We start from the raw sequence: 16,427 nt of genomic DNA on the forward strand, positions 1-16,427 counted from the left end.
TTACTATAATTGCAAATATTTATAGATATTTAATATCCTCCCTGAGTTTCTCTCAAATCACACCCTGTAGATCAGTTTCATAACTAATTGTGCTGTAATACACGCCCACCTGGTGAATGTTTTTAAATATTGTTTTGTCTGTAATTACGTGCTATGGTTTGCCAACACCCATGGTTACTAACTAACCAGTAGTTCGAAGTTCTTACCAGAACTATGTATTTAGAAGGCGAGGAGAATAAATCATGGAGATGGTGGAAAGTCCTATAAACCTCCTAAGTTTCTCCATTTGTTCTGCTTTAGAATAGCCACAGCCAACTTTTCCAAAGGAAGGAAATAAAAAGTCAAAATAAAAATATTTATTTTATTAGAGAAAGTAAAAATAGTCAAATCCCAAATAGCGTAAAATGGAAAGCTAAATCTTGTTCAACACACCAAGCAGTGCCCTTATTCAGGTGTTAGAAAGGGATTTGGGATTCAGCTTTGCGTTAGAAGCTAGTTAGCTTTGTAGCTCGTAAACAATGTAGTGAGGTAAGTCATGAACCTGTCAGCACAACGGTGGAAGCAGTAATGATAGATCGAAACACAACACGGATGGTTCAGGGGCAATTCCAAGCAGTTTCTAAGGAGACAAATAGATGTTCAAGATGTCATAAAGTGCTTCCAGGACTGGTTTTGAATGTGGGTGTTGGCAGGCCGCTGGTCTCCCTTCTTTCCTGTACTGGACACCACCACTAAATCTTCTAGTGGTGCGCAGTACTGGACATTCATGTACTTGCCTACTTTCGCTCAAGCCTTTACTGTTTACGTGTTTACTACTGTGGTCTCCTGTTTTGGTTTAAACATCAGCTGTCTTCCACCGTGGCCTGGTCATCTCTCAATTCTGCAGGAGATTTTAAATAGTATAACATGATTGGTTACAGTGCGCTAAAAAGTTGAAATGACACTTTATACATTACTGTAACATTGCTCAACAATCACTGAATGACATATTGGCTTATTGATAGGTTATACTACAGAACACACATAAAAAGCAGAAGCATAGTAGTAGGTAACTTACCAGTCCTCACTTATGAATGTGCGGATGATAGACGCAATTGTAGAACTGCTCCAATACGGGCTCTGCCCAGTCTCACCCATTCACAACCCATGGTTGAGCACATGGTCAACAAATGCAGCCTTGATCTGAACTGTTCTTCCTCTTCCTCCTTATAATCTTAACACTTGGTGTTTCTCCATTGGCTCCTGAAACACAAAAGTGTGTCTGTGCCCTTTTTATAGTCACAAAGCTTTGATTTCTAAGTGAACTCTTAAGTGATTATTCTTTATACCTGTGGAATGTGTGTTGCCAGTTGGTAAATAAAACTTGGCATTGTGATTGGTCAAAGGAACACAAAGCTTTTAATTTTGGCAGTAATGGCTTATCTTGCGAATGTTGTTTTAAATGTTTAAATGTGATTTAGAGTTAAAAGTAGAAAAAGGGTATAAAGTGGAAATTGTGCTTGTGATTTTTTTAGACTTGTGATTTTAGGGATTTGATATACAAGGTTCAGGTTTCAATGCTCATGTTTTATCTTCTAATTTTACTATGACCACCATGGTGATAACAAATGTAAGAAAATCTATTTGTCTTATTCTTTAATGTTGTTTTGCCACCACAATGAGCCTTTTTATTTTGACGTGTAGCTTTTTTACTACATCTACTTTGACAGAGTGTTTATGTATTTCTGGATTTGCTGTTTTTTTTTAAAATGTTTTTTACTAACAGGCCATCACAGTTAAGGACCCACTCTATTTCACATGTGCAGTTTGGAATTTATACCTTTTCATCATTTTCCTGATTTCTTATTTGTACTTGTGTATAGTAAAAAAAATGACACCAACCAACCTGCTCGTACAGCTTGAAATTTCAGCCATGTCTGACAAGAAAAATCTTACCCTCAACAATATGAAAAAAATATATATATATAAAATTCAAGGCTTGTGTATCCGGTAAAGAGTTAGTCATTTGTTTAATCGGATTCTGACTCAAGTAATCATTCTCCAATAACACACGGCCAGTCCAGCCCAATAAATCTCTCAATAATGCATCACTTCCTTCATAGCGCTGATACTTAACACTTCCTCAGTTTCTCTCTCTCTATTGGGATCACTGTTCATAGGTTCTTAAATGTTACCGTGAAATGCCGAATTAGTATTCTATTTTTGATAGAGCATATACTGAGCAGACTTTTTGCTTTACCGATTATTTGTCTACGTGAGAAGACATATATGTCCGAAAAGAGTCTTTTAGCTGAAAATTGGGAATTATTAGCAGGAACATGAGTCATTTTCGTTCAAAACACCAGCAGGATCTGCTAAAGGTTTGTTCATGTGGTCGTAGTTTTTCTGGTTTATTGCCAAACCCGGAGAGCAGGAGGCTGATAGTGGACATCCATCTGGGCCAGCATCTTTTATTCAGGAGACTCACGTAGACTCCGCAGCCATCTTGTGGCACGAAGACAAAAGGACCGCACGGTTTAATCGTGTGCAGTACGAGGATGATCAATTCCGGAGAGACTATCTATATAGTATGGAATGAGTTTTGTCCTTGCTGTTTAGGATGTTTGAGACTTATTATTATGAATTCACCTCATTAAAGAAAGACAAAATGAAACTTTTCTGCGAGTATGTACACCAAATTAAGTTTCACATTTCTGATGGCTATTTTTCTTCACATTCATGGCTAGACTTTAGGTTATTTTATAAGTTCCCCTGTTATGAGGCTTGCTTTCTGTCTAGTGAGCATTGAAATGAATGCAAATGCAATCTAGATTATTCTATCCACATACATAGTCAAGGGACGCTGCCTCCTAAGTTTTTTTTGTTGTTGTTGCTGTGAATAAAGAACTAAATGCCATTTCATTCTACTAGATCAGAGCCTCATAATCTGCACTCTGAGACAGTCATAATTTCACGTCCGTGACCGAAAAGATGAAGCCTTTAATAATACACCGTGTCTTTCTCATTTCCATGGACTGTCACCTGTATGTAAATGACACACACTCACACACTCATATATACTAAACCCTAGTGAGACGCAAGCCATAATATGTAGTTAGCACATTATTGTCCATTTCCTTTTAAAGCCTCTGCACCAAAAAACAAAAACACCTCTCTTTTTCTCCCTCTCTCTCTCTGAAAACTTCTCGTATGCTACCCCATCTCTCTCTCACACACACCCCTCCAATCCCCCCCATGACTTTGCAGCAGCAAGCGGAGCTGAAACCTGTAATGGTTGCCATGGAAACAGTCCAGTCAGCCAACAGCGTGTCTCTATCTGGCATGCACGGTGTACATGCAGAGCGCGCTCGCTTCCCTCGGCTTCAAAACAACAAGCAGCCCTTCATACAAATCCTATATGAGATGTCTTCAAGGTAGAACAGCACACTGCTGCTTTATCACCGAGTGAATGCTCTTTTTTTCTGGAAATCATAATGGATTTGGGGTGTATTCAAATGATCAAATCTTGCTCTCCCGTGAAATCGGAGGCTATTAAAGATTTAGACCTTGGAGGATCTAAAGGGTTTTAGAGAAGCTTATAGTCCATATATAACATAGTGTCTTCGTCATACAGCATGTTCAGAATCTCATGAGGCGCCAATGCATCTTTTAGGCTTCTCTATTAGAGTTTAGTGAACCCCTGGTGTTCGCTTCAAGAGGACACTTTACCTCTGTCCTTTATCCACTTTTAGTTAAAGTGAAAAGAGTGCGCATTTTAAATGGATTTTAGAAATCTTTAAAGGTTAATTTATACTGTTAGTAGACCAAAAAAAAACCTGTACACTAATTAAAATTCCAAATAGCATCATTTACTAATAATGGAATCCTCAAAACTTTCCCTAAATTGTTTGGGAAACCACCCAAATAGGTTCCTCTTCTGGCCCATTACCCTGCTTTGCCCAGCAACCTTTTTTTTTTTTTTTTGCTAAGTGACTCACTCTTTTTGTGGAATGGGGCACTCCCATTCATCCTCGAAAGGGAGGCCCCATGCACCACGCCGAAAGGCATGCAGCGAAATGCAAATCAGTCAGTATGGCAATATTTGCATGTCTCTATCACAGTGCTTTTGCTGTGCGCCACGATGGGGTGGGGTGGGGTGACTTCCCCGGAGCATTACGTAAGGGTTCCTTGATGAGAGCTAAATGCTATTCTCGTTTCTATCTTCGTATCAAAGTACTCCCTAATTGTGACTGCTTAAGAAGCACTCCGGATGACCCCTCAGTGCCCTTTTTTTGCCCGACTGGTAAAAGAGAATTTTTTTTCTTTTCTTTCTTCTCTAAACTTACAATTTAATATTTATAGCATGGGGACTGCTTTGACAGTCATTCAAATATTAGTTTCAGTTCATCTTTTTAGGAATGCCAGTAAACTCTTTAGACAGAAATAAACCTTTTTTTTTAAAAGTTGAATCAAAGGCAGGGCAGTGTTCATATCACAGCTATTGTGAAGCAGAAAATTGGCACTGCTGGTGAGAGGACACACTAGGAGTGATCTGTTCCTGCTTTTCCTACAGCGTAGCTTTCGACAGTGCTGAGCGCAAGGTGCATCTGTTGCCATGGCAGCCTATCCAGTCCATGTGCTTTGAATGAGTATGAAGCCCAGACTGGTAAAGGAGTGGCAGAAACCCGACGAGCTCCATGCCAGCATCCTCCTATAGACCTTCTGCGGATGATATTTTCTTTCCTATGTGTGTGTGGTTTTTTTTTCTTTCATTTTTTTTTCAATCGTGTTTAAAATGCTTCGTCCTGACAACGGCACTTCCCATAACATGAATCATTTAACACGTGCAGTGACTACAGAAATGTCACGTTCTCTGGATTTATACATACACATACGCGCACACACACACACACACACACACATACACACACATACACACACACAGATTTAACCAAGCCAAACTCAGCGTTAGCAGGACCGACAGACAGAAACATTTGTGACAAAAGCAGGGTTATTTTTGTTTTCATTCCATTTCTTAAAATCTTTAATATTACAGATATTCCCGTAGAAACTTTTTTTTCTGTGAAATCAACACAACATTAGCCATTATATAAGATTCTCTTGAGGTCGTCAGGTTCGTCATGCATGACTAAAGTACATCACTAGTATGAAAAAAGCCCTGTAAACATGAACACCGAATATTAATAAAACTGTGCGTGTGAAGTAAGCACAGAAATACATATTTCTGTCATGATTATTTGGCACACCTACGGTAAATATGTAGTACAATAATAATCATAATGCGACAGTTAGGTTTCTGTTTTTTTTCTTTCTGTTTTTTTTTGTTTGTTTTTTTTAACTCGATATACCTGATCTAACCCTTGTTAGCTTAGAAACATCAAATGCATGAAATAGCAAGAAAGAAGGTTGGGTTTGGGGTGGGAAAAAGAGGGAAGGTATTTTAGGGGTAGACCATGGTGATCCCTTAGTCAAGCTACATCCGAAACAAAAAACGTAAAAGGAAAATTACTATTTTCCTGTCAATCTCTATAAAATTTGCTCAGACCTCCAACACTGCAAAAAAAGAAAGGTATCCAAAGATTTAATAAATAGCCTTTTATCTTAAATACATAGTGAATCTCCTTTTGAAATTCACCGTGGAAGAGAAGTTGACATTGCTATTTTACCATTAACATCATCAGCCAGCGACTCAGCTAAGCCTTGGACTACAGTTTGGGGAAGAAGGTACTGGTTCGATGTTAATGGTACAATTTGCTCAGTCACTCTAATTGCTTCGTTATATCCTGGTAGGACTCATTGCACATAGCTCGAATGAAGTTTGGAAAACACAGTATTCCCTTCCCATTCCTGGGCCCCTTTCGTCCAGATTCCCATGCATGCCCGCCGCATTGTCCGTCAGCCATCCCCTGTTTGATGGAAAGAGGGTGTCGGAGAGCAAGAAAGTGTGACGTGCTTGGTTGCCGGATGGGAGAGGGGGTGCTTCTTTACAATGTCTTTGGGTACACACATCAAAGGTCAAGTGTCTTTGGGATCCGCTTACGCAGACGAGGATGTTTTATCCGCCGTCTTCTCCAGCGCCTCAGCATCACCATCTTCCTCAACTGTTAAAAGAGAAGAAAAGAGTTGACATGGGTGGTGGTGGTGTGTGTGTGTGTGTGTGTGTGTTGGTGGGGGGGGTTGGCTGCACTAGTACATCATCATACGTTCTAGTCTGAGTCTCATTCTCTGTGTAAAATATGCAGGCACATGTCAAGACAGTGTCATGTCTGGAATTCAGGCAGAACGCAAACACTGGAACATGGATGGCGCAGGAAGAATTACGCACCAAACGTATGGGGGAAAAGCGTGAAAGCGTGGCGCACAACAAAACAATAAACGCTAAATAACAACAACAACAACAACAATAAATATAATCAAAATGAAAAACCCTTACCTCTTTTGCTTCTCCCAATTTGGCCAAGCTTGGGTGGTCGCTTGTTCTGGTTGCCGCTGAAGAAGTTATTGGTGTCCTGTAGGCGACAGGTGAACGAGAGGTGATCCTCGTCGTCGCCGTCGTTCCCGTAATGAGCCATTTTCTCCTCGCTGTATGGCAGCACCTCCGACATGCTGAACGCACGGAGCCAGGCGCGCAAACCGCAGCTGCTGCCGTTCCGTTTTAACCCTCCCTCCTCTCTTTCTCTTCACGAGCGAGGACAAAACACACACACACACACACCCGCGCGCGCGCAATCTCGCGCACGCACGCACATATACACACGCGCGCGCCGCGGCGAACGCTTTTTTCCCCCCCGCGACCGCTCAGTCTTCAGCGCGCGCGCGCTCTCTCTCTGTCTCTCCGTCGCTCTTCCTCACGCGCCTTTCTTCCTCCCTCGTGCGCGCGGTGCGGCTAAAAAACGCGGGAAATTCGCCCTCTCCTGGGATAAAAAAAAAAATGATATATTCCTTTCTAACAAAGGAAGGATCTCCGCTTTACCGGAGGGTTTTCCAAACTCGTTGCGTCGTTTCGGTGGAGGTGTGTGTGTGAGTGTCTGTGTCAGCGGCCGCGCGCCAATCTCTCACGGGAGCTCGAGCGTGGCGCTGGGAAAAAAACACACCTGAGAACTGAATGCAAATGAAGAAGCGATGCAAAACAAAAGCTCGACGCAAGACTCGGTGTGTGTGTGTGTGTGTGTGTGTTGAGGGAGGGAGGATGAAGCACGTCACCGGTGGCGCGCTTTCTCTCTGGACGGGAAAGGGAAGGGACGCGCACGGAGTTTCGGCTGTGATCTTTTTCCAAGGCGTAAATACCATCACCTTACCGCGTGCATACATTTTATTAGGTGAATAATACAGCATATGTGCACTAGAGACATTCAGATACTTGGTTAATACTTGATCTGTTGCTATGTATATGTTACCCCCTGTACATATATACAAGCCATCAGTATAAAGGGTCTACTCTTGATTATTCTTAACATTACAGTCACACAAGTGTATGAGGTATTACTGTACTGTGTGTTGTATGTAGTTCAAAACTTGACCCTGAAGAGCCTCAGGTTCCTATCCCAGGAACCATGGAAATGAAGCAGAAATATACCTTAGACTGGCCTTCACACTGCCCCATGCACACACTCTTTCAAATTTATCTTAGTCTCTTCACAAACTGGGAAGGTCAAAGGAAACCAGAGAAACCTATAAACATATGACACTTTTCACAGATAGAAACATGTTAGAAAAATGTTCAGGATTCAGCCAGTGATGCTGGAGTTGTTAACTCTTACACAGCTGATACCAGTGCCACACACCTTTCCAAGTCAGCATCACTGGGCTGGCTAAGGTATAGCTTAGCACCCCTGAACCAATGCATTGGGCTACTGATCGGAAGGTCCTAGATTCAAAATGCTAAGTTGCGACTTGAGCAAGGCCCTTAACCCTCAACTGCTCAGAAGTATAATGTGATAAAATGTAAGTCACTCTGGATAAAGGTGTCTGCCAAATGCAGAATGTAAATGTAGAACGGTTCACCACCCCAATACCATCTGCTTGGGCATGGTCAGATGGATCTGCTTTCACAATCTATATAAATAAAAGATAGGTTTTGTCTGTACCTTGGTCAGAACTTGCTCTTTCCATGATAACTTTTACGTTTCATACATTGGAAACCAGTCTTAGACAAATTCTGTATATCTTTATGTCTGTCCAGCCAACTTTGTCACGGCATCAAGCAAAACTGGCTGGATAGAATTTAATGAAACTTTGCCAGTCTTTTCGGTATTTGCCTGAAGTTAAATCTGCACTATAAATTAAATTCAAACGTAGAGTAAACGAGATGTTATGAGCAGTTTTATGCCAGATTACCTTACAGCAACCACTGCTTTGTGGACAAATATAGCGCTTTTGCCCTCAAAGTGGCCATGGCCATGGGCCATTGGCTCACTCAACAGAGCCAATCAATGCAATAGTTTAGAATAAATACATGAACACAGTATACAGTATGGAGAAGACACTGAAACGACCGTAAGGCCCCACAAAGAGCCCAAATCCCCAAAGCATACTGTAGGTTAATCTAAAAAAAGGCAAGTAACCTTTGAAAACTGAACCTTCAAAGATGTGTCGAATGTGACAAGAGAAGTACAACTTAGCCTAAAGAAGGTGTAAGATACTCAACTTTATAAAATTAGATTTCTTTGCATTAATAAGGTAGGCAGAGCTTTTTGCCATACAGAAAAAAAACAGACAGACATGTACATTGACTTCAATTTGAAAAAATAATATCAATGATTATATTATCTTTTTATATATATATATATATATATATATATATATATATATATATATATATATATAATATAAGCTGATCCACTTTTTTTTTTTTTTTAGCTTTTTCTATTTCTATTTTTAACTACAAACTCTGTAACCGTCAACAACAGGAACAAACGCTGGTAAGATATAATATGCAGACAAACTGCACAGCAACACTACAGTACATGTAGCACTACATTAAGAGACAGCTATGCAGTATACATATATTATGTAAATTTACTACTAGGCTTACTAATAAAAAGCAATCACACATCCATACAGTCATTGTACATAAATTAGCAGCACAACTGCTCCACATTAACTGTACGGTAGATTCCATACGATCACCATGACTCATCCTGGAGTGAGCGTAGAGATGTATGACGCAAGTTAAAGGCAGACAGCTGTTTGTATTTCTGTGCTTTTGGCTTGTTTTTTTGATTAGGTTGGGGAGAGATATGATGCAATCTCGAAGGCCAGCTTAGCTTTTTTGCATTTGTTTATTTTTGGTTTACATGTCTGTGTAATCTAACATGGAGTGAGATAAAATAGCCTTGACTGATTTTAGGGAAAACTCATAGTCAAATCATTCATCATGACAAGGCATAAGGAAGGAAAAAGAAATTTTGAAAGAGATATAGCCAAGGAAAAAAACGGTTCAATAAAGCAGTAGAGAGTTCTACTCATTTGTTCACTGAACGGCAAAAAGGTTCATTCTGTTGGGTCGATATGGGACTTTTTTTCCACTCTCTGCCTTCATTAGACCTGCTTTACTCAAGCAACAAGTGATGTACTGTGTTTCTTTGAATGCATATCCAAAAGTTTAAAACAAATCATAGTGATGATATTTCTTTATGTACTGTAGCATCATACAAGCTGGTTACTGGTCAATCGATGTTATTAAGCATGACCTTATAAGATCAAGCTTTGCAACGAATCATAAACTCATTGACATCAAAGTAACGATGTGCTGCATGCGAAAGGGAGACAGCAACAAAACGCCTTTGTAACATGTATGAATAAATAGGTGTGAACGGATGTTAACACAGCATCTTACAATCTACTGCTATGATCACGTTACACCATGATATCAAGTGCAGCCAGTGACACTAGAAACTCTCCTTATTGATGCCAGTTTCGCTAAATAGGCTGTGTTGACACACCCAATCTCACTGGATCTCCAAACATTCAAGGAGACTTCAGGTTATTTAAACAATTTCATGTTGGTATGGATTTCAACTTATAGCCTGAAAATGATTGATCTAATTTAAAATATGCCATTATTTAAAGCATCACATGAAGACATACAGAACTCAGTAATCAGTAACTCAAAACATAATGTAGCTTATAAAATAGTTTTATAACTTTAATGACACAAGTAAACAGCAATTCACCAATTCTTTATTGGTTTGTATGTATCTATGTACAGTCTATGTTAACTTTTTTACATAAGTACTCTAAAATTGCTCTACATCTTTAAGATATTTATTAGTCATGTAGAGATATTTTGTGTACTATCTGTGTATATCTTAAACTACACATCAGTCAAGGTGGATTTCAAAGCCAGTGGAATTCTATATTTGTAACATCGTGTGAAGGACCTGTAGATGGTACGGTCTATCCACCTGCGGAACCTTGCCACAGCTGTGTAGATTCCTGGAAACTCGGTATCCCCGCAAATGGTTCCCCAGGAGGCGAGCCCGTAAAGTCGTCCATTGCACACAAGCAGCTTTCCAGAATCCGACTAGAACATCACAACACATGCCGCATTGAAGCGCTGACATCAGTCTCAAAACAAATTATCATCAAGGTACAACATGAATTAGGGAAGGAGAGTGGGAAAGTGACATCTGTTCTGAAGTAGGGGGATATTAATCAGTGGAATTATTAGTACTATTGGATATATATATATATATATATATATATATATATATATATATATTGTATATATCTGTACTATATATAGCGAGAGAGAGAGAGAGAGATGCTCAATTGAAAGCAAAACCTTATGTTTTGCTCTTGTACAGGTGATTTATGATTCTTCTCTTAGATGCTAGCAAGCATTGAAGCTGGCATACGCAGTTATTAAGAAGATATATTGTTGTTTAGGATAACATAACATTATCAGCTGTATTTTCTTTTTTGAAAGCAATTCTGTGACTAGTATTGAATGTGGGTGTTGGCAGACAGCTGCTCTCTCCCCAGTACTGCGAACGGTACCGACATACTTTCACCCATGCTGGCGACCAACAGTTACTTAACGATTGTTAGAACATCTGTGATGTGGAGTGATGCATATAATTAAACATCCCAGTGCCGTTATGCTCTATATTACCACAGTAACATCGCTAGCTATTAGCTTGCTGGCTACATGAGTTATGTTTGCTAGATACTCATGCTTTAGCTTAACTTTGGCTAAAAGAGTTAGCTAATTAGCAGATTTAATAGTCAGCTATGTTAGTCAGCAATAATTCGATTTTGTAGCAAAACCTGTGCTGACTAATATATTTAGCAAACTAAAGTTAGCTAAGCAAGTTAATGCTTTGCCTGTCAGGTTGTGTTTCATTAGCTCACTAAATGTAAAAATAGGAATGACCTCAAAAGGAGAATAGACAGAAAAGCTATTAGGCATTTGTAAATGTGTTTCTAGTTTCTACTAAACTATTAAAAACTAACTTAGCAACCTTTTGTCAAATTTAGCAACTTTTTGAGTAGTTCACATCTTCTTTGCTCCAGCTCACACTTCATCTGTTGCTTATACTAGTTTAGAGAGCAGGTTTGCTTACTTCACCAATGTGTAGAGTCTAATTAAGTTCTGCCCAATTCAACTAATCACAGGTCACCATTATTCCCAATGACCAATCAGAGATAGTCATTTCTTGAACAGACAATTATTGATTACTGTTGTACTGTTGATTACTGAAATGACCAATCATTGTCCAGGACTATACCAAGCAGCAAATCAATAATTACCATTTTAACGAAAGATCAAACACGTTTTTTTTAGTTAATTGAATTACATTTCACTGTCAGAAAATCTTTCTCTTTTATGTTACACATTTTGTAATGCAAAGAACCATGATGATTTAACGACTGTGCAAATGACGCTGTGACATCACCTGGGGGCTTCTAGCAACTTTTTAGGAATGCATGCATTAGCTACTTTTCCCTGAAATGAGTGGCAATACTACAAAGCTTGAATAAGGATTATGTAGAAGTAGACTTTCCTTAGATTTGAAAAAACTATTTATATATTCTGTATATTATATATTTTTTGTTTAGTGCTATTGTATGGTATAACTTTTACACATCTCCTTATTGTGGCTCATAGTCAAACAAGTATGTCATCATATTTGGAGTAAAAACATATGAATCTCCCGATCTCTTTATCACACACTGGCCAAACATCTTTATGGATATACCACAAGTCCAATCACCTCAAATTAAAACTAGAAGATCAAAACAAATAGCCCTGGCTGACCGTAAACGCTTAAGGTATGTTACCTTGCATGTTTCCTTGCCTGCAGTACAGATCATATTGCTTGTAATGCTTCCATTGATGGACTTGCTGTTATTACACTTAGTCGTAGAGATGATGGGCAGATTCACAGAGTGAAGCATAAGGGGGCTCACACCCCTGCTCTGACTTGTTGAACCCCAGCCAGACACCTGACACAGCTGGCCAGGGAGCACTCCTGTGTTTTGTTTGGGAAGAGGAGCCAGGGAGACATACCTGTTCAGCTTAATTGGAGCCCGGAGCTAAAGCAAACATAGAAAGGGTGTAGAGATTAGAGCTGGGCATCTGGTTTATTCTTGGGCATTTAATCACAGCATCCTTCTGGTTCGGATTAAAGATAATATTTACATTGGCACTGATATTGATTTAAGCAGTATACTGACAGTTGGTTATAAAATTTAATATGCTGACTCATTTCAATCTTTAAGACACCAGTATATAAACAACCTGTATTTATGATTACTGATGAAATAAAATAATGCTGTCATTGGATTAGGAACTGGGCGTTCAATGTATTAATAGAAAACCCGGTCATCTTTTCCATGAAGTACACATTTACAAAGAACATTTTCATGATAAATCACAGTTGTGATTATAATTTATAGATTTTTTTTCATGCATTATAAAGTATCAGCCATGCTGATATTCAGTACAACAGCACTCACTCTTGTGTGATATTGCTTAAATACATAGAGAAGCATTGTCAGCATGTCAGCATGGCTAAATATCAGCAAGGCTGATATTCAGTTCAGCGGCTCAACCTCGACTTGATATTAATTTTATACAACAGATTTGACTGGTGTCCAACAGTTAGCGACTGACAGATTGTGGAAATAACAGCTGTGAACATATTTTTCAATTCAGCCAAAAAGTAAGAGGAGAGTAAACTATGGATGTGGTGGACAGTCCTGTAAATCTTATAAACTGCTTCTTTATATTTTCATTTGTTCCACTTTAGAATATCACCTATCTTCTGGGGTTCTGGGGGTGAATCCCAAATAAAGTACAAATAAACAACAATTTATTTGATTTGCAACAACTAAAAAAAATTATAATTGCTATTAAATAGTATGAATTAGGCTACTCATTAATGCAAATAAAGAATGATTCATATAAATAAGTACAACAAACTCAAAAACTGATAGTTCTGTTTACTTTAAATTACACACAACTAATTTGGGTTTACAGTGCACTAGGAAGGTTGTAAAATTCTTTGTTCAACATACTAAGCAGTGCCCTAAATTAGGGGTTAGATAGTTATTTTAGCTTTGTAATAGAAGCTAGTTAGCCTTGAAGCTCGTAACCAAAACAACATGGATGGTTCAGAAGTAATTTGGAGCAACTTAGAAGCAATAAGGTGATAAAGTGTCGATTAGGATGATGTAACGTTATCCAATGTATTTTCTTGATGAAAGTGCTTCTGTGACTGGTTTTGAATGTGGGTTTTGGCAGGCAGCTGCTCTCTTTCCTGGACTGAGTACCGTACTGTTCTATTTTCACCCATGCTGGAAGCAAACAGTTAGTGTAATTAACGATTTTTTTGAACACCTGTAGTATGGAGTGATACATACAATTAAACGTCCCAGTTATGTTCTATATCACCACTCATGGAATGTTTCTCATTCAATCAGATTATTCGGTTGGAACTAGCTGTTGTATAAAAATGTATTATACATTGCGCATATAACACATATCATCAATATCAAACAAAGCCTACAACGCATAGTGCATTATGTTTCAGTATAGCCACTCACTTTTTATTACTTAGCATCATAGATAGGCCTCTGCAAAGTAAAAGGCATTATAATGTATTCATATACTATAATATTAATTGATAGACAGTATAAGGAGTTTTCAAACACAATTAGAACAAAGTATAAATATATTTATTACAACATACTCATACGTCATTAACATAGAAAGTGTTACTAATAACTCGATACACAAAGTAGCTGTACCTTAATGAGCATGATGTCTGCATTATTGGTGCTTTTGTTGTACAGTGGGTGAGGTATAATCGAGTGCGGTTTGGAATACTGCTCCTTCCCTTCATATTTGTCTCCAGCCACTATCATCATCTGATCCACCCTGAGTGCAAGACATCTGCATCTCATACATGATAAATAAGTGTCAAGTCACACCTGAAACTCACTACAGGCCAGAGGCACTCAGATAAGACTCTGAAGGTGTGATGGCACAGCGACGGTTCCTTTATATCAGTCACTCAGTCAACATTTTGCTGCTATGAACCTGTTCAGGTGAATTAAAAAAAAATTTCATAAAAAATGATATGGTTGATATGGTGAGACATTTGGTTACAATCAGTTCAAGTATTCCTCCACAGGAAACTCTCATGATTGCCCTCACTTTTGATTGATTGATTATTTTTCCCCATTATTGTTATTCTTTACTTTTCTTTACTCTTCACCACTGTAATGACAAAATCAATCCATCAATCATTCAATGTCCCCCAGTTCCCCCAGACCCCCAGTCCCTGCTTTATCGAGCAAAAACTTGATTTAATTTATTAATTTCGTTAATAGGTATAAAATAAGAGACGGGTTCAAGTCAGTAAGGTTTTGGTCTTTATCTTATTTTTCTATATTTCCAGGCAGAAAGTACAGTTGTTTAATAAACTAGTTCATTAAATCCCGTACAGGGTCTGTACAAGCCTGGAGTCTATTCCAGGGGACTTGCGGTACACCATGGATAAAGGGCACACAGGCATACACAGGACTGTCAGAGGAAACTAAAGACCCCGAAGGAAACTCTACACAGACCCGAGGCAGGAATCAAACCTTCAACTCTGGAGATGCGAGGCCACAAAGCTAACCACTACACCACTGTGCTGCCCACACATTAAAATATTTATTAATATTTAGCACATACTTACATATAGCTCTCGTATTGTTTGCCTTCTTACACCAGTATGTAGTAACAATCATGTATTATTTAGCTTCATGCATTTGTTCAGGATGCCTCCTGAGACACTAGAATGGACCAGTATGGGAGGTTTTGGGGCAAAGAACTGTATTCACTGCAGATAACTGCAGATAAGCATTTGTCTTTTATTGTGAAACCCAATAATGACACATCAAGGTTACCCTTCTTATGGTGTGCCAGTATTCCCAGGTTTTTGGCTTGTACTGTATCCAATGGGTAGGCAACTGGCCAGAGACTCTTTATCTCTTCCATGCCATGATCGAGTGTTTACTGTACTTATAAACAAGCAAGAAATAAGTAAAAAAAAAAAAAAAATTGAAGTAAAGAAATATGGACTTACCCTGTTTTACAGTGTGCAGCAGTGAGAACCCAATACTTATGCACCAGGGATCCTGCACAGAAATGCTGGCCTTTCGAGGTTTGCAGTGACACGATATATTTGACTGATTGTGGTGGTGGCACATAATCACCAGCTCTCCTGTTCTGAAAGAAATCTTGACCTGGTAAAAAAAAAAAAAATGGACAGATTGCTTAAGATTTAAAGACCTTTCAGGCATCACAGATGGCTTATCTAAGACAGAAAATACCTCAGAGAGAGGGGCAGCAACAGATTTACTCGCCGTCTAGTAAGAAATGCGACTGACTGTTAAGCAGGCTGAATACAAAGCATAAAAATCACAAGTGCAAATCATTGTTGTCCTTGCTTGTGGGAAATAAAAGCTTCAGGGGATTCATACGGATCCGAGTTACCCTGAGGCATGCAGTATATCCAGAATGTAAAGATAAACAGCTCATGAATGAGTGTTCTTTTGACACTGATAATAATGATATTATACTGGAAAGATGAGGTCTATTGCAGGCTGGGCAAAGTAAAACTGAAAATAAAATTATATTCTATATTATATAACAGGCTAGCACAGAGTTCATTTATATAAATATATATATATATATATATATATATATATATATATATATATTAAAATCTCTTATGCATGCACACATTTACTTTGTAAACCACAACTGTCTAAATAAAGATGAATAAATAAAGTACATAGTTACCTCCGACTGTAAAGAGTTTCAGAACCACAAAGGTCCAAAGCAGCACCCCGGGCATGATGGCAATAGGTGATACTGCCTGGCTAAACTTGGCTAGAACTGAAGAATCACTCTCAAGTCAAAGAGGAAA

The 16,427-nt window shown here is 38.7% G+C and overlaps 2 protein-coding genes across 2 annotated transcripts; both read right to left on the minus strand.

Annotated features, from left to right (window-relative positions):
* Positions 1-4,999: 4,999 nt before the first annotated feature.
* camk2n1 (calcium/calmodulin dependent protein kinase II inhibitor 1) lies at positions 5,000-7,154 on the minus strand. The gene is made up of 2 exons (XM_053484319.1): positions 6,434-7,154; positions 5,000-6,101 (listed from the first exon to the last, which is right to left on the minus strand). Exons 1-2 carry the CDS (start codon positions 6,603-6,605, stop codon positions 6,037-6,039), a joined length of 237 nt encoding a protein of 78 aa, XP_053340294.1. The 5' UTR covers positions 6,606-7,154; the 3' UTR covers positions 5,000-6,036.
* A 3,104-nt stretch (positions 7,155-10,258) lies between these two features.
* Positions 10,259-16,371, minus strand: si:dkey-33m11.7 (trypsin). The gene is made up of 5 exons (XM_053484524.1): positions 16,301-16,371; positions 15,582-15,741; positions 14,257-14,401; positions 12,286-12,540; positions 10,259-10,525 (listed from the first exon to the last, which is right to left on the minus strand). The coding sequence occupies exons 1-5, from the start codon at positions 16,353-16,355 to the stop codon at positions 10,316-10,318; spliced, it is 825 nt and encodes a 274-aa protein (XP_053340499.1). The 5' UTR covers positions 16,356-16,371; the 3' UTR covers positions 10,259-10,315.
* Between the last annotated feature and the right edge of the window lie 56 nt (positions 16,372-16,427).

Source organism: Clarias gariepinus, chromosome 23 (genome assembly GCF_024256425.1).
Source record: "Clarias gariepinus isolate MV-2021 ecotype Netherlands chromosome 23, CGAR_prim_01v2, whole genome shotgun sequence".
NCBI lineage: Eukaryota > Metazoa > Chordata > Actinopteri > Siluriformes > Clariidae > Clarias > Clarias gariepinus.

Excerpts from the sequence above, each read along its gene's own strand:
- si:dkey-33m11.7 (XM_053484524.1), bottom strand. The coding sequence starts at position 16,355 with ATGCCCGGGGTGCTGCTTTGGACCTTTGTGGTTCTGAAACTCTTTACA. Across the intron at positions 14,402-15,581 it reads GCTGCACACTGTAAAACAGG|ATGTCTTGCACTCAGGGTGG; the intron begins GTAAGTCCATAT and ends TATGAGATGCAG. Across the intron at positions 10,526-12,285 it reads CAGGCAAGGAAACATGCAAG|TCGGATTCTGGAAAGCTGCT; the intron begins GTAACATACCTT and ends GTGATGTTCTAG.
- camk2n1 (XM_053484319.1), bottom strand. The coding sequence starts at position 6,605 with ATGTCGGAGGTGCTGCCATACAGCGAGGAGAAAATGGCTCATTACGGG. Across the intron at positions 6,102-6,433 it reads AATTGGGAGAAGCAAAAGAG|TTGAGGAAGATGGTGATGCT; the intron begins GTAAGGGTTTTT and ends CTCTTTTAACAG.